The 23,687-nt window shown below is 37.6% G+C and overlaps 1 protein-coding gene across 1 annotated transcript; it reads right to left on the bottom strand.

Moving 5' to 3' along the window:
• Window positions 1-1,882: 1,882 nt before the first annotated feature.
• On the bottom strand, window positions 1,883-22,511 carry rinl (Ras and Rab interactor-like). The gene is made up of 14 exons (XM_084126883.1): window positions 22,272-22,511; window positions 21,531-21,592; window positions 21,381-21,434; window positions 20,372-20,486; window positions 20,113-20,272; window positions 18,242-18,350; window positions 14,040-14,112; window positions 13,674-13,762; window positions 13,465-13,565; window positions 11,267-11,489; window positions 9,833-10,432; window positions 8,300-8,617; window positions 6,540-6,671; window positions 1,883-3,969 (listed from the first exon to the last, which is right to left on the bottom strand). The coding sequence occupies exons 4-14, from the start codon at window positions 20,416-20,418 to the stop codon at window positions 3,551-3,553; spliced, it is 2,271 nt and encodes a 756-aa protein (XP_083983009.1). The 5' UTR covers window positions 20,419-20,486; window positions 21,381-21,434; window positions 21,531-21,592; window positions 22,272-22,511; the 3' UTR covers window positions 1,883-3,550.
• Between the last annotated feature and the right edge of the window lie 1,176 nt (window positions 22,512-23,687).

Below are 23,687 nucleotides of genomic sequence, written 5' to 3'. Positions count from 1 at the left end.
TCACGCCGGTATGGAGACGAGTTTGTTGAAAAATCCCTTGATAAGAAACATTGTCTTTCTTCATCTGTTATTATGCCTGAAATTTATTTGAAAGGCTAAAGGCCTGTTCACACCAAGAACAATTGCTAACTATATTAGTGTCCACATCCATCCATCCATCCATCCATCCATCCATCCATCCATCCTTCCATCCAACCATCCATCCATCCATCCTTCCATCCAACCATCCATCCATCCATCCATCCATCCATCCATCCATCCATCCATCCACCCAACCATCCATCCATCCATCCATCCATCGATCCTTCCAACCATCGATCCATCGATCCATCCATGCATCCATCCAACCATCCATCGATCCTTCCAACCATCGATCCATCCATGCATCCATCCAACCATCCATCCATCCATCCATCCATCCATCCATCCATCGATCCTTCCAACCATCGATCCATCCATGCATCCATCCAACCAACCATCCATCCATCCAACCAACCATCCATCCATCCATCCATCCATCCATCCATCCATCCATCCAACCGATCCATCCAACCATCCATCCATCCATCCATCCATCCATCCATCCATCCATCCATCCATCCATCCAACCGATCCATCCAACCATCCATCCATCCATCCTTCCAACCATCCATCCATCCATCCATCCATCCATCCATCCATCCATCCATCGATCCTTCCAACCATCGACCCATCCATCGATCCATCCATCCATCCATCCGTGCATCCATCCAACCAACCAACCATCCATCCATCCATCCATCCATCCATCCATCCATCCATCCATCCATCCATCCATCCATCCATCCTTCCAACCATCCATCCATCTATATCTATATCTATATCTATATCTATATCTATATCTATATCTATATCTATTGTATCCCATTGGCAAATTAAAATTTCTTGTTTTGATCGAGTGTAACCCTTACTAAATGTTAGCTAAATGTATTTATCAGTGGCATAAGACCTGACATAAACCTATATTTTTTGACAAAATAAACAAATCCATCCAAAACAAATCCATCCTTCCATCCATCCATCCATCCATCCATCCATCCATCGATCCATCTATATCTATATCTATATCTATATCTATTGTATCCCATTGGCAAATTAAAATTTCTTGTTTTGATCGAGTGTAACCCTTACTAAATGTTAGCTAAATGTATTTATCAATGGCATAAGACCTGAAATAAACCTACATTTTTTGACAAAATAAACAAATCTGTTTAAATAATAATAAAAATAGGCCTATTTCTTGTTCTAGGGATGTTTATGGGAATTTGATGGGAAATCAAGAAAACAATGATGATTAACAAAATTATATCTTACATTGTAAGTCAAAGCCTACTTTTATACATTATATATATATATATGGTAATGGATGATTTGTCATTTACCATGGTATTTATGAAGATGGTGCAGTCATGCAGCTCCACTTTATAATTATACGTCACTGTTCACAGCACTATCTCAGCAAAACTGTCGTGAACAAGCTGCTGAAATGATACATTCACATGCGCCCGTGACAGAAGAGAAGTGTAAAAGTGTGTGTGAGACAGAAAGGAAAAATCCAGGCAGTTGTTAATGATCCATCCGTTGGTTTAATGTAGAGAATAATTGGTATGAAAGTTCTGGGGTGCATTTTGCCACTGGCACTTCTCTATTTATCTCCATTAACTCACACTCCTCACAAAGCTATCAATCAAAGCATCACAAACTCAGAATGTGTGTATTTGAAATCCAGATGCTCTTTGTTGCTAAGCCTTTAAATACCTCAGGCGTCAACCACCTGTGTATCCAAGAAATGCAAGAAAAGGTCATACTGTATATCCAACTTATGAGTGAAAAGTACATGATGGTCTTAAAAAGTTCAACTGTTTATTTTTATCACTTAAGTTCTTGATTTTGCTGCAAATGGAAAACATGTTAATTATATGTAACATTTTAATTTAGACTTAATGCCACATGTCTGAATATATAATTGGGCTTGTTATCTGGTTCCTTATATATGCATTATTCTAAACAAACAATTTTAAGAATGTAACAGTTAAGTACTAAGTGTTTGTGTTCACCATTCACAATAAACTGCCAAGTGATATGAACTATAGTATAGAGGAATTGCGAATTATTACACAGAGTTTTCTGGGTTTTTTTTTTTTTTTTTTTTTGCTCTTTCAAAGTGTAATGGTATAAATGATCACACCTAGGCTGATTATGTGTTGTCTGTTCAAGAAACATGAGAATTGATACAAGAAACCAAAATATACAGCAGTCCACAAAACCCCCAAAAAACTGCATTTAAATTACAACCCTGTCCACATAAATAAAAAACAATGACAAATGTATGAACAACACAATAAGAATTCAAAATCTTCAATGTTTTTGGTAACAAATGAATGGAGAAACATGTACAGTAGTTCCCCCTAGTGGTCACAATGAACGGCAGAGAATTCATAGTAGGCCCTCATACGAAGAGCCTGTTCCTATACCCAAAATTGCGGTGTTGGCCACTTGAGAGCGTGTGCATGCGACAGGAAAGTGTACAAGACTGTCCCGTCTATCCATCAATCCATGAAAAATGCCAAAGCACACTTAACCCACATGAAATCCACATTAATAACACTCTAATACTGCTTCAGAGCTAAGCATATATCTCAACATTCAGGAACTTTCCAGTGCAGGTAAAATTTATTAGATATTACATATAACTTGATAGTAAAATGTAAAGTTTTGGAAAGAGAGATCTGGTGTTGTAAAACCTTTATATATTGTGTGTGTTACATAGAGACTGAACAGGCTCTTTTTTTAAAGAGTATTGAAAATCATCATGTGTAAATAAAGCTCTTGCATTTTAACATTTTATGTTGTAAGTGTGTCCCATCCGGTTATCAAAAGTTATACATACACTTGCGGTCTTTGCACCTACTTGAGCACTTGGGCCAAATACAGGAAATACGTCATGCATGCAGACAAGGTGCGAAGACCACAAGAGTGGGTATCAGGACAGGCCCTTAACTCTGAAAGGGTAGATTGAAAGACAGGAAGAGGAAATGTCTGAATTCAACAGTCACTCAACAGAGGAATTTCATTAGTTGAATTTCTTTGTTATCTGGACGAAACAGATGAGGTGTGCAGGTTAAGATTGTCCTCTTGTAAACCTGATTCATGTTGTTTGGCTCCATTTTGAACACTTTGGAATAAATTAAAGCATTCTGTGCCACTGGAAAACTTCTAACATGATATTAAAATGGAAGTCATTTATTAAATATAGGCCTACTCATGAACTCAACCAATCAGCATGTTCAGCGCCCAAGTCCCACTCCTAAAAGTTCCTGAACATTGAAAAAGTACTACCTCGCGAGCAGGGCGACATTCAGAGGGCGACATTTCCCCCCGGAACATCATTTAGACCCTGGACCCGGGACACCGAGTCCCACCCCAAAGTCCCTAGTTCCTGGGGATAGTTCCTGTGGTGAAAACACGGCTTAATAAGTCCAAAGTTAAGTTCTTTGATACCACGTGCTTGTTAATTCAGGATCCTGTGATTTCCAGTCATCTTTTCTCCATCAGTTCTCTCGGGACAGGTGAGGTCCAGCGTCTCTGGTACCTGTGCTTGTTCTCGACCTGCACTTCCCTCCTCTTCTTCCTTCACAGCCTCTAACTCTTCATCCAACCCCTGGAGTGGTTCCTGCAAGCTGTGGGTGACGTCGCTCAGACTGCTGGACTCCACGCTCTCGTTTAAAGAGTTCCCGTCCTCAACCCCGTGCCTCCGGATGGTCCTGCGGTTTCGGCTGTGGCGCGATTGGTTGCCGTGAAGTGTGCGTCTGCGATGCCATTGGCTGAGAGACTGGTGTGCTTCTGCACTGAGTTGCCGCTTCGCTAGACGAGGCTGGAAGCTGCTGATGTAAAAAAGGGCAGCGTAGAGAGACGTAAGGTAGTACCCACCTGAGAGAAAGATGGAGAAAGAGGAGCACGTCATGCACAGCAGTGTGCGAATCTTTAATTACCATTAACGGTCATTCATTTGAGTATTCTAATGCACTAAATGAACTTTTTCAAGCAACAAATACATCACAAAAAATTCATAACATCCTCATTATCCTCATGTTTTTCCAAATTCGTATCTTTCTAGAAGGTGCATTCTGGAATTTGGTCCCAATTGTGTTTATGTGAAGAGTTTTATATTTCTATATAAACATGTTTTAATGATTCATGCTGCCGGTCGCCTTTATCAATGTATTTTTCCGTGTTGAAAGGACAAAAAGAAAATCTGACAATGGAACGCACTTATTGTTGCGCTTAACAATCTGTGTTAAAAAAACTCAGGGATGATCATGCTGATGTGATGGCAGTTACCATTGTGGTTTTGCTAGTTAGAGAATGATGTTGTGTTGCTAGCACTTTAAACTGAACCCCAAAGATGAAACTTTGCCACTATATAAATCTGTTTGAAAATCAACAATGTTACAGTCAGTGTTGCGTAGTAAGTAACTGATTACATGTAATCTGGATTATGTAATTCCATTAAGTACTTGTAATTAGATTATATTGCATTTTAAAATACTTGTAATCAGACTATATTTAATTTTCATTGATAGATTAAATGATAATCTCACAATGGCAGTAAATTATTCACAATTCATTGATTCTCCCTATTACAAGCAGATCCCTTCTACTTAGTGTATTATTTTAATTGTTTTGATTTTAAAATTGTTTAATTACTTTTCATTAAACTCACAAACCCCTGCAGTTCCATCACAAACCCCGGTCTGAGAAACCCAGACGTTCTTTTTATCTTTTAAATCTTCCTTTCTAAAAAAAGCCTACTGTTTATATCCGTTCAGAAGCTCTTTCGGGTTTGTTGAATCACACACTAAAAACAGCCTCTAGTCATGTGACTATCACTGAAAACTGAGAGCCACACAGCAGTTGATCACAGGATTTACAGAAATAATTTCACTTTTAAGAAGTGTTTTCTCAACACTGCACCATTGCATACTGAATCATCTCCTGGCAAACACATTCATTATTATTTGAATTATCACTCAGCGAGTCATTTAATCACGTATTGCTGTTTTTTGGAAGGCTTTTGTCTCTCAAACACATTGAAATATGCAGATTCACATCATTAGATTTTAATTCAAGTTATGAGATTTTAAGTTAATAAATTAGCCTAGGTTAATAATAAAATTAAGTCAATAATAATAATAAATAATAATAATAATAATATTAAGGCCCCCCTGTGGAAAATATTAAGCTTGTAATGTTGTTTATATGTCTGTGTGGTATTTTTAATATGCTTTAAGACAAACCATGTGTAAATTCATAAGTCAACACCATTGCTGAGTATTTTCTCCTTAAAACTGCAGTGAACCAAAGACAGTCTCAAAAACACGGTTTGAAATCGCTGGTGTTTCTGACGTCACAAACTACCTTGTAACCAATCAGATCAACGTGTGATCGTCAACGAGTGGATCTCTGAGCTGAGTGAGTGAGTGGAGGCGGGGCTAATTTACATATTCATAGAACCGGGTATACTAAATGAGGCAAGGGTGTAGAGTTGCATTCAAGCTATTTTAAGGCATGAAGAATTTTTTTTTTCAAGGAAAAAACATTTAAATATGACATTTTGGTGATCAAAGTTTTAAGGGATACAATTATTGACTACAGGGGGACTTTTTATTAAACTCATGAACCCCCTGCAGCTCTATCATGAACCCCAGTCTGGGAAACCCTGAGGTAATGTAATATTTAATGCATTTCATTTTGTTGAAAGCAAATCAATGTGATAAACAGTTTAGGTCAAATGTAATAGTCCGTTAATATTACCTTAAATGTGTAATGTAATGGATTACGTTACTAACAATAATTTTGTCTTGTAATTTGGAATCAGCCAAATTTTTTGGGGTATTTTACCCAGAACTTGTTACTATGAAATCATGTGGATTCTTATTAAAATGACAGGTTTCAGTCACTAAAACACGCTATGTAACCGCACCTTTACAAGCAAAGTGAATGTAAACTAAAGTGGTCAAAAAACGACAAAGCCACAATATTTGCTGAATTCCAACTCTTCTGAAACCATGAGATAGGCAAACAGAAAACATTTAAAGGTATGGAAAAATAAAATACATAAACAAGAAGTCCAACATATTAAAGGAACAGCATAGTCCATAGTAATGGTCAATGGTGTGATTCAGTACATGTGCAATCCATCAATCCAAACAGAAAAATAAGAATGAAAACAAAGTATAAAGTGCATTCAAGGACACACTTCAGGTTAGTCGCAAATTAAGGGATTGGGATTGTCCTGCCACTGAGATGAATCCGAATGCCAGTGGATAGATGATATAGACCCTCTTAGTTCAGACAAACAGCCATTGATTGAGCCAGAAGCTGACATGTTGGACAGAGTAATGCTTTTTAAAGAGTTACAGTGTTTGCCTTCATCATCAGGAAACCAACCATAAAACTAGTGGTGTGTTAATGAGTGTGAATGTGTGTGTATCCCCTACCCTCTCCTTGTAGTTGCATGGGGTCCAGCAGCTCCATCATGTAGTCAGTGTCCACCTGTAGTATAGATAGATCACTACGCAGCAACACCCACGTCAGGCACGGCAGGAAATCATCTGCCCCGAAAACCGTTCCTGAACATAAAACAATCAACATAATCAAATCTTCTACAGCTTAATGACTCAGGTATTAAAATGTATGAGGTGCCTTGCAGCAATCATCGCTCCATAGACATGTATGGACAGTGCCGGATACTAATTGATTACATGTAATCTTGATTACGTAATCAGATTACCAAAATTAAGTACTTGTAATTAGATTATTGTCACGATTATTCTTAGTTTTACCTTCATAGACTTTTAGTTTGTATCCTTCAGTCACATGTTGGTGCTGTTTTCTTTCTGTAAATAAACTCGTCTTTGCGTCCTGCCTACATCACATTCAGCCAAAGTGTGACAATTATATTGCATTTTAAAATACTTGTAATCAGACTATATTTAATTTTCATAGATTAAATGATATTCTCACAATGGCAGTAAATTATTCACAATTCATTGGTTTTCGCAACTACAAGCAGATCCCTTCTACTTAGTGTATTATTTTAAACGTTTTGATTTTAAAATTGTTTAATTACTTTTCATTAAACTCACAAACCCCTGCAGTTCCATCATGAACCCCAGTCTGAGAAACCCTGACGTAATAGTAAAATAATAATACAATTTGATATACTTCATGTTGTTGGTAACAAATGGAATATATTTTCTTTCTCTTTGTATTTTCATATAAAAATGGTACAGGATTATCCTATTCAAATCAATGCGATTAACAAGTTAGGTCAAAAGTAATCTAAAAGTAGTCTTATTATACTACCTTAAGAGCCCTATTTTAACGATCTAAGTGCATGGTCTAAAGCACACGGCGCAAGTGCACTCAGTGCGTGTCCGAATCCACTTTTGCTAGTTTAACGAAGGGAAAAATGGTCGGCGCTCCCGGCGCATGGTCTAAAAGGATTGTCCCTATTCTCTTAATGGGTGTGTTTTGGGCATAACGTGCAATAACCCAATCAGAGTCTCATCTCCCATTCCCTTTAAAAGCCAGTTGCGCTCGCGCCATGGCGGATTCGCTATTTAAATGGAGGAACTGAACGCTTCTGTAGCGAGGAAACAGATCTGCTCGTGCGTGAGGTTAAAGACCATCTACGGGACAAGCCGGATTCCACCATATCTTTATGTGCACAATATTAATCTTTTACATTTTGTAATCCTTTTATTTTTAATATATGGCATGTTTGTGTGCTGCTGCACACAACTGCTGTCCCTGTGTGTGTAATAAGCAGAGTGTACGCGCGTTGTGGACCCGCCTATAGGCGCACATTACTAACCCGCTTTTTAAATACCAAATCAAATACTGTGCCAATGACTTTAGACCAGGTTTCAGTTGGTCAATGGCGCAGTCTATTTCAGTTGGCGCCGTCTGGCGCTGCATTACGACGGGTGTATGATAGGGCCCTAAATGTGTAATGTTATGGATTATGTTACCAACTACAATTTTTGTCATGTTATTTGGAATCAGTAACTGACTAAAAATTGTAAGTAGTCTACCCAGCAATAACCATTGAATTCTTGTTTTTTCGGCACAAGGACACGTTTCTGTATGTGTGGAATGGGGAGTATATAAACATAGAGCATACAATTTCAGAGGAAGTGGAATGTGGAATGACCAAGAGAATCCAGAAAGTTTGTCTCTACAGTAGTTCACTCACCAGGCTTAGCATTAGCATTCATGCTGTGGTAGATATTCTTGCAGACTTTGAGCAGGGTGTTTACTTTTTTACTAGGTGAGTAGGCCTCATGCATTGTGGTCCATCGATGCTGGATCTTTTCCATCATGCTGGAATCAGGCACTCCGGCTCCGGCTGCTCCCTCCAGCTCCTCCAGGCTCCGGTTCTCCAGCGTGCTCTTGTTGGCCTCTAAACGCTGCAGAGTGCCATCATCCCTGCGCGCTGTCTTCAGATACACGTAAAGGTGAGTGTAAACTGGTTTTACAGCCACTTTATGCAAGGCAAGCTCCAGCATAGCATCTAAAGGCAGAGAGGAAAAACAGATTTGTCAATACATTTGGTTTTAGTGGAGGCGAATCAATAAGAATCAAAACAATATACTAGCAAAACATTTGCTTAGTGTGACCATAGAAAGCTCTCGTTTATTGTGTAGGCATACCTATAATGGAGAATGGAGAAATTCAACTGGGTTACACTTTATTTCGATGGTCCACTTTAAACCTTCTACTAAATATAAGTAACTTTGCTATTACATGTCAACTAACAGTCATGAGATTATTAGTGGACACTAGTAGACCGTTAGGTGCAGATTAGTCGAATAAGGCCGACTAATATGATGCGTAATAATAATAAAACATAAGATGCGTTTTGGTTGATCGGATCACAAGTAGACGTAGGAGACACATTCCCGATTACACCTGGTGTTTTAATCCATAAATAATGTTCACGCACCAGGTCAGTAGGAGGAGAGTAGATGGTCTTTTGTGGCTGTTCGAACACATTCGACCACATGAGTGTTTACACTACGAAAGCAATCCGGTCGAATGTGTTTTCAACTACCTCTGGAAGTGGTGGAAAGTGGACAAGCTCAAAATGTTTAAGACCCCGTTTACACCTGTATTATGCGTCGTCCACTTGTGATCTGATAGACCAAAATGCATCTTAATACCAGGTGTAAACAGGGCCTAAGTTGACATATGGTTGCAAAGTTACTTATAGTCAGAATGTCTGTTGGAGGAGCATCATAATGAAGTGTTAGCAGATATTAAGCAGACAGTCTACTAATACTCTAAAGAGAGCTAGTTGACATGTAGTTACAATGTTACTAATAGTTAGTAGAATGTCTAAAGTGGACCATCGGAATTAAGTGTCACCTTCAATTGTAAATCAATTGTATTTGTTGATAAAAGAATAATAAAGATAAGCTGAAAAGTTATGTACGTTAATCACTCAGGTATTATAACACAATTTAAAAAATAACATTACTTCATCAATTGATTCTGATTAAATAACACGCCTATAACTCATTATAGTCAAGGTTGGGGGGTGAAGGGATGAAGCGAGGACTCAAAATGCAGAAGTGTTGGGCGTTTCATGATAATAAAATAAAACTAAACACAAACGTAAACTACCCAGAGGGGAAAAACTAGACTTGACAGCCTGACTTGACTTGACCACACAGAGGGAACATAGATGAACCCTGACAGTTATCTCCAACACATCCACAGGTCATACCCAGCTCAAAATCAGGAATGTCTCCACAGCTGTCTGTGATGCTTTGGATCTCTGGACAATCAAACAGCATTTCCCTCAGATTAGTGAGAGCCGAGCGCACGTCCTGCAGCATCTCGGTGCAAGTCACTCCAGGGGCGTCTCCACCCGCTAGAGTCTCCTCTACAAACCCCCTGACCGCCTCTGCAAAAGCCCCAGTCCTCCGCTCGGCCATCTCCTGAACACGCTTGCTCAGTCTGCGCTGAGGAGACACAAGTCCACCTAGAGCCTGACCCACTGCCGAGAGGCGGTTCTTCATCTTGTCTGCCAACTGGAAGCGGGGCGAGGATAAGGATGGGTTTGAAGCTGGTTCGAACTCCTCCTCTATGCTGCTGACTGACAGCGAGTCCAGCTCTAAGCAGGGCGGTTGAAGCAGAGAGGAAGGCAGGGGTGAATTCAGCCATATCTTGTCCTCTATCCAGGACACGCGGTGTGGCGACTGCGGGAGAGGGCTCTGAATGGAGTCTGTGCTTTCTCTTTTTAGGGGGTCTTCCTTGCTGGTGGCACTCGCCCTTCGAAGCACAACTCCACCCGGGGTAGCTGGAGAGACTGGTGACGATGATCCTTTGAGAAGAAACAAAGACGTCAATACGTGACACTTTCTAACAGCCTTCTTTTTTTATCAGCACACCCATTTGCAATATATAAACATTAGCCGCTTTTTCCACCATCGGGCCGAATAAGTAAGGAATAGTTCCGCTTGAGCTTGGTTCGGCACGGCATGATTACAAACCGTCCCACAGTGGGAAAATGTAACCATACCCGTAGCAGCTGGGCAAGAAATGGAAGGGTTAATGTCCTTGCACACTGAGTCCAAAATTTTCGTATACATTTTTCCATATTCGTCGTTCGGTGGCTCCCAGTTGTCAAAACACCTCTCATAATGCTTGCTACGGATGCGAAAAACACAGAAAACCGAACCTGATCCGAATTTTTTATGATGAACAAAATTTTCGGAGGCAGTGTGTAAACGTGATTGACACAACGTGAGGTTGAATTAATTTTTTTAACGTGCGAAAATTCCGGATGAGAATTTTGGACTTAAGCAACAAGAATGGTTTGGCCCGAGAGTGGAAAAGCAGCTATTGTTTGTTGGTTCCTTGAAATCAGTGCTATTATTGTTTACTAAAGCTGAAACTATTACAAATCTTTTTCGTTATTTGAAATTAAGCTGAATTCAAATAAAATATAAATATTTGATGAAAAACTTAAAAATTCTGAAATATATATAAAAAAATAAATAAAAATTACATACTTTTTAAACTGAAATAAAAAATGTAATTGAAAAGTAAAAATATAACTAATACTATATTAGTATTCCTATTCCTAAAAATTCCTATTCCTAAATACTATACTAATTAATAATTGAAATTATATAACAAAAAAGTCCACCACTACCTTTGTCATGGTCAGAACTGCTAGAGTTGTCCTCGGCTAGTGTAGATGACCTCAGTTTCAGTCCTCTCCCTTCCCATGCTCTTGTGGTACTCAACCGCCTGTCTCGCCTCAAGCCGATTGGACGATTGACTGGGCTGGCTGGAAACTGAGTCAGCCAATCATCCCCATGCTCTTGAAGGTACAAGGGATTGATGAAGCACAGGGCACCATTGGCGGCTGTAACCTACCAACAAACAGAAATAATTTGAAGATCACGTCTCTATAGAATACAGCCTCAAGCGTCAATCATTGTGGTCCAATTAAATCCCAAATTAAAAAGAATAGATCCCCATGGACACATTTGTTGTGTTGGTAAATTTCAGCTTCCTTGTTTTAACGTGATAACCCCATTGGCTGGGTAGATTACTTAGAAACTGCAGTCGGTTACTGATTCCAAATGACGTGACGTGAAAAATTGTAGTTAGAATCATAATCTATTACAATACACATTTAAGGTAATATAATCTGATTACTTTTAGATTACTTTTGAACTAACTTGTTTATCACATTGCTTTGAATAGGATAATCTTGTACCATTTTGATATGAAAATACAAAGAGAAAGAAAATATATTTTATTAAGTGCATTAAATATTACATTACACCAGGGTTTTCCAGACTGAGGTTCGTGAGTTTAATGAAAGCTATTAATTAAACCATAAATAATAATAATAATAATTAAAAAATAAAACCAATCAAAATAAAAAATGATTAAAATATATATTTTATTTGTTTACTTGCTGGTTGAATCAATGAATTATGAATAATTTACTGTCATTGTGAGAATAACATGTAATCAATAAAAAAGTAACTGTAATCTGATTATGAGTATTTTAAAATGCAATATAATCTAATTAAAAGTACTTCATTTTTGGAATTGTATTACTTATTCCAGATTGCATGTAATCAGTATGCACTGTTCATAGTTGCACAGGTTTTCTTCCTTTTAAGCACCCGCTAGCATCATGAATTGATGTTTGGACTTTGCACTTAAAATAAGTCTTGGTTTGCCAAATGATGATGCTTTTGATAATGTTTTGTCAGTGTCTAGAAGAGACATGTTAGTGTTAGAAATGTGGTTACACTTTTGGTTTCACTTTATTTCAAGTAAGGACTGAGTTTGATCAATTTATAGCATGTACTTATTTAAGAGTTAGGGCTTAGTTTATGGTTAGTCACTTGTCGCTAATGCTATCTATGGCTTGGAATAATGCATAATGACTGATACTTACTACAGAAAGTAGATGTGTGTAACATAAGTTTTTTTATAAAATAAGTTCAATACGTAAAACAATCTATAACTTTGTATGTTTGCTTTATGTTACTGATTACCTCAATTCACATACAATTCAAATCCAGAAAATAGAATCTGGAATTGGAATTTCAAAGCATTCTCAGTTCCAAATCACTTATTTAAAGGATTAGTTCACTTCAGAATTAAAATTTCCTGATAATTTGACACACCCCCTCGGCAATCAAGATGTTCATGTCTTTCTTTCTTCAGATGAAAAGAAATTAAGGTTTTTGAGGAAAACATTGCAGGATTTTTCTCCATATAGTGGACTTCAACGGGGACCAATGGGTTGAAGGTCCAAACTTCAGTTTCAGTGCAGCTTCAAAGTCTCTACACGATCCCAGACAAGAAATAAGAGTCTTATCTAGAGAAACGATTGGTCATTTTCTAAACAAAAGAAACATTTATATACTTTTTAACCACAAAAGCTTGTCTTGCACTAGATCTGCGATGTGCCACACGTAATCACATAAAAAGGTCATGTGTTACAGGCGGAAGTATCTTTGTCTACAACCTATATATATTTAAAACATTTTTAGAAAATGACCGATAGTTTCTCTAGATAAGACTCTTATTCCTCGGCTGGGATCTTTGAAGCTGCAGTGAAACTGCAATTTGGACCTTTAACCCATTGATCCCTGTTGAAGTCCACTATATGGAGAAAAATCCTGGAATGTTTTCCTCAAAAACCTTAATTTCTTTTCGTCTGAAGAAAGCAAGACATGAATATCTTGGATGACATGGGGGGGGTAAATTATCAGGAAATTTTAATTCTGAAGTGAACTAATCCTTTAATACTGCACAAATATAGTGAACTTGAAAACATTAGAGAAGTAAAGCAGAGCTAACTCAGAAGCTCAGTATCACCTGTATAGTGCACAGGACGGTTTCTGGCATTTCTGCTGTGCCTTGTGTTTCTGAAGTCATACTGTTAGCCTGCAGATCTGAGGAGGGGCACAGCCAGGTCTCTGAAAGTCAAACACACAAAACCCTTGAAACGGAGAGAGTCTGACTGACATAACAGCAGATTTACAGTGTAACACATCGAATGGTGAATGACAGGGGCAAGTACTAACTTGGACCAAGCTGAGGAACAAGGTGATCTGGTAGCTTGATAATGGTGTAAACCCACGAGGGAACCAACAAACAGACAGGCAAAACATCCCTGAGAGAAATGTGAGTGGAGCAAAGAAAAAAAGGAGAAGGTTACAACAACACATTATGTATACGGTTTAGCACTTATTATAATCTTTGGTGTAAGGGAAACAAGGAGATTATTAATTCTCTTTCAAGAGCATTAACTGCAACTGTTTGCCCCATAGGCTAAGATATTTTTAGTATAATTTGCTAACACAGCGGTGCAGTATTTCCTGTGATGACACTCCTGTTATCAAGAAAAACAGGTCAATAGTTGCTAGATAATAATAATAACTCATCCGCACCTGCTCAGTGTGTAGAAATGCAGCAGCTGAAAGAGATCAGGAAAAGCCAGGTGTGATGTTGTCAGTTGAAGCGCTGTGAAGGAAAAAAAGACTCAGTCGGACTTGCGCTATGTGTCATAGAGAGAAACTGGACAAACTAGTCATGAACTTTAAAAGAACACGGATGTAATGAGGAAATAGGAAGGTTTTCATGATGTCAACTAGAACAGCGTGCGCAAATAGAGAAGAAAGTACAGTGCAGAAGAGTTTAATGAACTGCACAAACTTGTCATGTACACATGGTTTCCCACAATGTGCTTCCCATGTCTGTTTGTAACAGGAAATGTAGAAAACCTGCAGGCTTTACATCCGTATCATGCCTGACAGCTTGTGTGTTTCTTTTCGTGCAACATAAAAAAATGCTATGAAGTCATATCACAGGAAACTTAGCTGTGCTTTGATAAATGTTTCCCTTATAAAATCATATATATATATATGACTGACAGCTTGTGTGTTTCTTTTCATGCAACATAAAAAAATGCTATGAAGTCATATCACAGGAAACTTAGCTGTGCTTTGATAAATGTTTCCCTTATAAAATCATATATATATATATGACTGACAGCTTGTGTGTTTCTTTTCGTGCAACATAAAAAAATGCTATGAAGTCATATCACAGGAAACTTAGCTGTGCTTTGATAAATGTTTCCCTTATAAAATCACATATATATATATATATATATATATATATATATATATAAAAAATCAATTAAAAAACAAACAAATGTGGCTGTAGTTGATATACAGTAATAGTATACATCTAAAAACTGTGGACAGCATAGCTCAGATACGTAATTGATGTTGAGAACATGTTGATCTTGACGAGTGTTTGAGTTCATGTTGAAATCTGACTTTTGATTGAGTATCAGTAAAGACTATAGAATAACACAAGACACATCTCTCGTATTGTTTTGAATGGAGAAAAGTGCAACGCTCAATATGGTGGAATAAGTCCCGACTTCCAACTATAAAGGAATTCCAAATCTCAAAACAAAATGGCTGCCGTTAGGTGTGCTGGTGTTTGTTTGTCAACAAAGCAACAAAGTGTGGATGATACATGATCAGAGGTGTCAAGTAACGAAGTACAAATACTTCGTTACATTACTTAAGTAGAAATTTTGGGTATCTATACTTTACTGGAGTAATTATTTTTCAGACGACTTTTTACTTCTACTCCTTACATTTTCACGCAATTATCTGTACTTTCTACTCCTTACATTTTAAAAATAGCCTCGTTACTCCTAGTTCATTTCGGCTTATTTTCATTCCGGCTTGTCGTCGTTAAAAAAAAAATTGGCCAATTACACAAACGGTTAATAGATCTGAGTCCCGCCTCCTGAACACACATCGCTAAACTGATTGGCTTTGTGTTTTCTTTCTAACTTGTGAGAGGCTGTAGTCACATTTGGTTGTGCGAAGCGCCAAAACTCCTCCGAGTCCTAGGAAACCTAGATGCGGTAAGCGAGGGAGAAATCAACAGTTCTGTGCTCAAGAATACGGGGCAAATCGCGTCAAATATTGATTTGGGGACAGACGTTTTTACAATATAATGACAATCGTAACATAACACTAACATAATCGTTAGTGTGTGTGAGAGAGAGAGAGAGAGAGAGAGAGAGAGAGAGAGAGAGGTAGGTTGTGTGTGCGTGCGTGAGCGTGAGCGAGAGAGTGAGTGTGTGTGTGTGTGTGTGTGTGTGTGCAACTCTACATTATAGGGTCAAAATATCCCCACAAAGATGTCAATATCCAAACTCCTTGTCCTTTTAGGGATTTTTTTTTTCTTCTTCAGAAAACAGCTTATAAATCAGACTTTTGTTTATTGAAAATGTAAAAATGCAGACAGTTTTCTGTGATAGGTAAGGTTAGTCTATAGGGGGGTAGAATACACCGTTTGTTTGTACAGTATAAAAATCATTATGTCAATGGAAAGTCCCCATTAAACATGAACAAATAACATTGCTTGGTCTGTTGAAGGCTGGTCTTGTTGAAATGAGAGGCCTGTTGATCATCCCAGTCTCATCAGCTGGACTGAAAGAAGTTTCAGTGCTCTTAGGACACTGAAAACATGGCTCAGAGCAATGGTCACAAGTGACACTTGACAGTATTGCTGTGTGTCGTGTCCAACAGGACAAACTAGACCGTATTGATGTGAAACATATGCCAACAGTTAATTTCTGTTAAATGATTAGTTCACTTAGTTAAAAATGAAAATTCTGTCATCATTTACTCACTCTCGAGTTGTTTCAAACCAGTTTCTTTCTTCTGCTGAACACAAAAGAAGATATTTTGAAGAATGTCGATAACCAGACAGTTGATGGTAGCCATTGACTTCCATAGTAATTTTTTTCCTACTATGGAAGTCAATGGGGTCCATCCACTGTCTGGTTATCGACAATCTTCAAAATATGTTCTTTTGTGTTCATCAGAAGAAAGAAATTCATACAGGATTGAAACAGTTTGAGGGTGAGTAAATGATTTTAATTTTTGGGTGAACTATATCCCTTAAATGAAAGATGCAGACATGTGTTTGGCTTCTTCAAAAAGCAAGGAACAAGACAGTATTGCACTATTGCATTGCACTATGAGCGTAGTAAAGTTAAGTCTCTGTTAAACTGCCACCATGCCTTTATTAGTTATTTGTAACATTACAGAATTAAATAATTTACGTATTGTTAAGGTCAGTATAGACTAAAAACCTTAATACATTACCCTATTAATTTCCTGATTCCTCAGCTTATTTAGCTTATTTATTTAGAAAATTCATTTTCTATGGGCATATATACGGCTGAAACAGGTAGCCTAGTGCATCATCCCAAATTTTTCAACATCAACATTTTAATATAATTATAGTCAAATATGGCCTTTAGAAAAATAGGGGGTAGTGCACTATATAGGCCCCTGTGGCGTGGCCTAAGCTTTTGTCCTTAATGGCATTTTTTTCCTTACATTACTTTTACTTTTATACTTTAAGTAGTTTTGAAACCAGTACTTTTATACTTTTACTTGAGTAAAAAGCTTGAGTTGATACTTCAACTTCTACAGAAGTCTTTTTAAAGCCTTGTATCTATACTTCTACTTGAGTAATGAATGTGAATACTTTTGACACCTCTGTACATGATGCTATACTTTTTGAAGGTGTAGAATATCAACAGAAAATATCCGTAACCATGTTTTACCAAAGACTATAGAATAACACAAGACGTGTCTCTCGTATTGATTTGAATGGGGAAAAGTGCAACGCTCAATATATTAGAATAAGTCCCGATTTCCAACTATAAAGGAATTCCAAATCTCAAAACAAAATGGCTGCAGTTAGGTGTCTTGGTGTTTGTTTGTCAACATCAAGCATAGCGTTAGTTCTGGCAGGTCACGTTAGTCAAGCTCGCATCAGCTGACCCTCAGCTGATCCACATCTACCTATAGGAATACGACGCCGATCACCATATACATATATAAGCTCCTTCAGTATTATCAGCAGCTATCGCGTTTCTCAGGAGCTAATTACCCTCCTCCATCCCCAGCTCCTCCTCTCGCCCAGTCAGGATTTGGCATTCTGATTCCCCTTGAATCAGAATAAATTCTAGATTATGTTTACCAATCGCCGATTGGTAAAGTCATTAGTAAAGCCAATGAACTGTAAAAGGTTCAACCAGGCGCTCAGGTAAAGTTATAAAGTCCGTGATAGGTGCTCTTGGGGTAGGGAAAAACATCCAAAGAAACGAAAAACAGGTCCCAGGCACTCAGTCAAATTTCCAATGAGGAGAAGGATAAAGTTAAAAAGCCTTTATTTAGGTGTGCCTGGGACCTGTTTTTCGTTTCATTAGTAAAGCCGTTAGAAGCTCTGGCTATTATAGAAACAGTAAATTGCACTTCCACTGCGCATTAGCTTGCTCCAGCCTGAACATTTTTATTTTCTGTCATGATTCGAGCATTTAGAAACAACATTTACAAGACATTTTTTGTCAGATTTCATTGGTGATATCAAATATGAAATTTAATCGTATGCTTGGGGAACAGTTTTGGAGAATTTGATGTTTCCCCATTCAAAGAGACAGAAGCTGCACTTGCACGCCCAAGAGGCGTTTCAAAGATGGCCGCCGAGTGAAAGGACTTGTCTTGAAGGGACTTTGGTATCAGTCAAAGATGAAAGCTGTTTTCAGTACCTGTTCCAGTGGTTTTGATGGGGAATTCTTTGACCGGCTCCCCACTGTCCGCTACAGACACGCACAGAAGCTGGTCTTGAGACAAAGACCCTTGGACCACCAGGAAACTCTGTGTAAAAGAACATTTAAATTATTTCATTGTTATGCGAGTTTAATGAAAGGGTTATATTGAGATCATTGAGGATTGAAATCTTTTGGAGAATATTGTCTCATTGCCATATGAGAACTCATGAGAATGAGTGACACAACCAGCTTTGACATCAAGGAAACGCACACTTTGTGGCTAAGCTCTCTCACAGGAGGAAGTCAGTGCGCACACAAGTCGGGTGCCAAAAAAAACTAAAATAGATGACAAGTGAGAGCTACTGAAGTTATTTGAGTTTATTTAGTTGATCGAAACCAATGATGAATATGCTGCTAACAATATTGACAGGATATATGTCATTCAAATTCACTCTTAACCCTCTTAGGAATTTGTTGACCACGGGAAGTGAAATGAGATCTTCGATAATTTTGACACCACTCACTAATTATACAGAGTAAGAGTGTGCTGGACTATGGGAGTATCTTTCACAGCTTTGAAATCGCCTTGACAAAGACTATCAGTGTTAGCCGACACTTCTAAAAAGTTCAACATTGGATCCTTTTATTCCTTTTTATTCATTCTTTCTTCTTTATTCGGGTCCCCATTAGCTTCCACGGAGTGGTTGCTAATCTTCCTGTGGTTCACACAGCAATATTATGTAGATCTTGTATTATTTTTAATCATGTTGAATGAGGATTTATACCAGCAAAAGCAGAGAACAAAGTAAAATTGCATAATGCTCGATTACTGACCATTCTGAATCAGCATATTGTAAATAACCACTTGCATAAATTGTAGAATAGATCTTACCTTACAATACTGCGCTCCTTTAAGACATCAGTGCTCTACTCACACTCTCTCTCTCTCTCTCTCTCTCTCTGCCACTTCTTAAGTACACTTGCACTCATGCTTTCTGCACTCTTATCTAACTCTACTTCTGCAATTGTCTGCAACATAACAACAGTTTATTCCATGCAAGAACTAATGCTCATAGTGCTGGTTAGGTTAGTAAACCTTAATAAGATGATTTTTTAAGATAATTGTATTATGGCACATGTATAAACAGCCGTAAGTCAATCATTGAAGAAACTTCTCCCCAATAGGAGACTGCGCTTCCACTAGACAAAGAAATGGCTTTTATTAAACAGGGTCAAAGTTCAGCAAAGGGAACAGTAACTTTCCACAATAAAAATAGCATCAGTAATGCTATGTGTTATATAATATACATATTTCCCTGAGACTCAGTGCTCAGCAACAAGAAATTCACAGGCTAAAACTAAATGGCTTTAAGGCAGTTGATTGAACAAACGTAATAGGCGAACATGGTTTCGCCAAGTAAATCTCTGTTCAACATTCCAATCAACCAATCAGATTTGAGGGACAAGTTAACAGTTAATGTTTAGGCTTATATAACCAGGGTTAGGTGCTTTACATCAGTGTAATTCACTATCATTTCCCTCTGATCTTAGGGATAAGTTATGGGTAGGGTTAGGTTTAGGGGTATGGATAGGGTTATGACTAAATTTTGATCGAGAAACATGTCTTACTCGGCAAAATTACCGTGATCTGTATTAATAATAAGAGATGAAAAAGAGTTTAACTTTTATGGAATTTGAAGCTAAAACATTTCAAGCAATGATTGGATTGTGTGTTACATTTCAAGTCACACTAAAACTATGTGACTCTTTTTTTTTTTTGACAACATTAGGGTTTACAAGACCTACTGTTGCAACAGCTGAATGACTGATTTAGCAAGCATTGCAAAAAAGGAAGTAAAGGCACCCACCCCAGGAGGTCTGCCCCACAGAGCGGCGTGCGCCCCATGACTGTCCCAGGGGCTCTTGGGAGCCCAGGCATCCTGACACAAGCGTAAACCTTGCAGTAGACTCAGGGTTTTTGTCTGATCCCTGAAGACCCCGTTGGGTACCGTCCTGGCAGCATTTTGTCTATGAGAAATAAAAAAAGGTGTTAAAAAAAAAAAAAAAGATAAAAAAAAAGAGGAACATATTGAACAAAATGGTGATTGTATTAATGTTATCTCTCACCTGTTCCCACTGGTTGTGAATTCATCTTTTGACTCTTTCATCATCATTGCACTGGACCTGTTCAGGAAGTCTGTTCCAGCACAAGATCTTCCATTTTAACTATGTTGCTGTAACCCTGTTGATATTTGGAAAGAGAGAAACAAAATTAATTATGAAATATTGTTTCTCTCCAACCCCACATCCTTTCATTTGTATGTCTTTTTGTTCACTCTTTGTCATAGTTCCTTGTTAACAGTTGAACATGTTTTATCAGCAGTGAAATCTATAGTCTAAAAGGACAGATTTTTTTATTTTTTTTAACTTAGGGGAGGAGTTTCATCTGTGAAGTGCAACTTTGAAAACAGAGGCCATGTGCTGTGACAAAAAGAGCTACTTCCAGCTTGTTGAAATAAATGCACTTTAAAAAAATAAATAATAATTGGACACACCAGTTCTTTGCTACTTATTTCTTACTTATTTGTCACATTTTAGAATAATAGTAAAGTTATTAAAACAATTGCACTTTATTTTACAGTACATGCACTTACAGTGTACTCACCCATGAAAGAATATAAGATAACTACATTGGTTAAGTTTGGGTTTAGGAGTAGGTTCAGGGTTAGTAGGTTTAGGTTATTAACTAGTTACTTTAATAAACAGGACTGCAAAATAAAGTGATACCATTAAAACAACACACATATGGGAATTATGTAGTGATCAACAAACCGTTTAACAAATTACAAATATATCATATTTTAGATTATTCAGTGTAACCCGAAGGCCTGCACCTGTTGTTTAGGGATTCTCTGAGCCCAATAAGGCATATCCCGGGATGTTTTGAACTGTGAAACTGATGCTGAACAATTGTTGCCTGTTTTTTTCTTCACTGTGTACTTTGATTAAAACCCTTAATTAAAAATGGTTTTGTATTAAACTATTTGCACATCTTAAATTTGTCTTCATAACAAACTGGCACAGTAGTTCATACTTTGGATGGATGACAAATGAATAAATGGTTAATTTCGCTCACATGGTTCTTCCGTTTGCTTTAGTTTGACAGCTGGGAGATACATTGCTGGGTTCCCTATAACAATAAACAATGAGCACAGATTATTTTGAATTCATCGGGCGAAAAAAAAAAAAAAAAAAAAAAAAAACTTACTGTGAAATAGAAACTTACCATTAATAGCCACTGCTGTAAAATCAAATTTGACTTGCATAAAAATCTCACACATTGACCTCCTGAGAACGAACACACACACACACACACACACACACACGCACACACGTTACCATATAATACAAGCATCATATATATTTATATATATATATATAGGCCTATATATATGCATAGACATAACAAAACAATAATTTAAATGGTTTTGCAGTAAACATTTTTTTCCAGGGTTTTAGAAAACATCTTGAATGTCGAGTGTGATTGCTTTTTCCATTTCCATTTTTTTGTATTTAGTCATCTGTAGAAGATTACGTTTTTGAGAAATTTGTCCAACACTGCTACTTTATTTAATAAAGTGTTTAAATATTTAAGCTTGTATATTTAAACTATAATTTTTTTGTCAGCCCTTTCAGCTGTCAACTCCGCTGTCATCAATAAGAACTAACTGTTTGACAGCCTGTCTTTTCAGTTTATTCTTAATCCATGTTTAATGTCAATATTCATAATAAATATTTTTCATTGCAGTGTGTATATCTAACACTTTTGACATTTCTATAGAAAATGGAAAAAGCATGTGATTGCTCCCAAAAGTGTAAGCAACAGTAAATACATAATAAGTCCTTGGTAGGCTACAGTACATAAACTTGATTTTTTTTTGTCCCATGTCTCAAGAATAAGTTGATAAATATGCATTAAAAGTAACACTCTTGGAATGATGCAAACAAACGTCTTTGCTAAACTCACATGTGGTGTCTTCAAAATGTCCTCCACATGAAGAAAAGACTTCTCTGAACATCTCTGAAAGCTGCTCCAAACACCTCCACCCACTGCAAGTTTGCGCGTGGAGTAACCGAGACTCCTCATTACTAATCTTTTCTGTACTTACTCATGTCACCTACAGTGAGACTCACTTTTGATCTGTGACATACATATAAACGTTCAATTTCAGTCACACTAAAGATCAGTATCAGCTTTGATAAGAGTGACAGAACTCTTGATGATGTCCTTTGTGTCTCTCACACCATAAGCTCCACCTACTTTTCATGACTGTGGTAAACCTCAGTGTGACAAACTTTCAAGTGAAAGTAAGATACATCAGAAAGATATCTGAATGAGTGTTACAGTACCAAGTACATCAGTTCAGTTCCATTTTAGTCAAGTCAGCAGTTACGTTTCAGAAAATAAACCCGTTTCCTTTTATAATAATTGAGCTTAAGGGAAGAAGACAGTTACCCGTGTTCCTCACTGAATTTCCTCTTACTATAAATGAGACCATATTAACCCACAATAAGATCAAACTCATAGCCAACTCTAAAACCAGTTGACTCTTACTAAGTTTTTTTAAAAAGGTTTTAACAAATTTATGAGTTGCTGTAGTGTTCTATATCTTCAGCAGTCAGACAAACATCTAAAAAATGCGAAACTCCATAAAGGTCTATAATAAATCTGGCGTACTAATGATCACAAAGGTTTTTACCAGCGATAGTTTTATCACACTGTAACTATAGCATGCAATATGTACAGTGTGATGAAACGATCTATGAAAAATTCTTATGAGAAAATGATAATAAGAAAGTGTTCCTAATTATTTCAATAGTCCACTTTAGACTGTTACACCCACAGCATCTACTCTCTCTCAGAACCGCCACCAGAGAGCTTCATACCCAGAGGTTTAGCTCTTTACTCTCACAAACTGCATTTCCCATAGACCTATGCCCGGACTCATTTTTACCTCGCACCTGTTTCCTATTAATCCTCGACTAATAAGCTCCCCATGTTCTCTCATACTTTGCGAAGTCTTGTTAGCCTAGCCTGCAATTCTGAGCGCCTATATTTCTGTAATTTTTTCCCATGTTTAACTTGTGCCTATTTATTCTGCCTATTTGGTTTGCACTTTGTTCGCCTAGTTGGACTGAACTTTGTGTACCGAACCCCTGCCTGTTTACTGTACTACATTTTTGTCGTTATCATTAAACTGCATATGGATCCTAACGACTTCACCTCAGTCTCTACTCAACAGAAGACGTCAACGCAATTGGATCCTGCAGCGGTTCAACAGCTACACAAAATTGTTGCTGCACAAGTGGAAATGCTGTCAGTCACTGTCAGCAACTCCGCAAGCTCACCATGTTGACGGAGGAGCTCGTCAGATCTGTGCAG

The sequence above is a fragment of the Abramis brama genome (genome assembly GCF_963993115.1).
Source record: "Abramis brama genome assembly, chromosome: 10".
In the NCBI taxonomy this organism is placed as follows: Eukaryota; Metazoa; Chordata; class Actinopteri; order Cypriniformes; family Leuciscidae; genus Abramis; species Abramis brama.
Note: the sequence above shows the minus strand (reverse complement) of the source record. Positions and strands in the feature narration are given on the sequence as shown.

What these genes read in the sequence shown, in the direction of transcription:
- rinl (XM_084126883.1), bottom strand. Translation starts at nt 20,418, where the DNA reads ATGATGATGAAAGAGTCAAAAGATGAATTCACAACCAGTGGGAACAG. An exon ending in TTCACAACCAGTGGGAACAG is followed by an intron (nt 20,273 to 20,371) that starts GTGAGAGATAAC and finishes TATTTCTCATAG; the next exon opens with ACAAAATGCTGCCAGGACGG. An exon ending in CATCAAAACCACTGGAACAG is followed by an intron (nt 14,113 to 18,241) that starts GTACTGAAAACA and finishes TTTCCTTCACAG; the next exon opens with CGCTTCAACTGACAACATCA.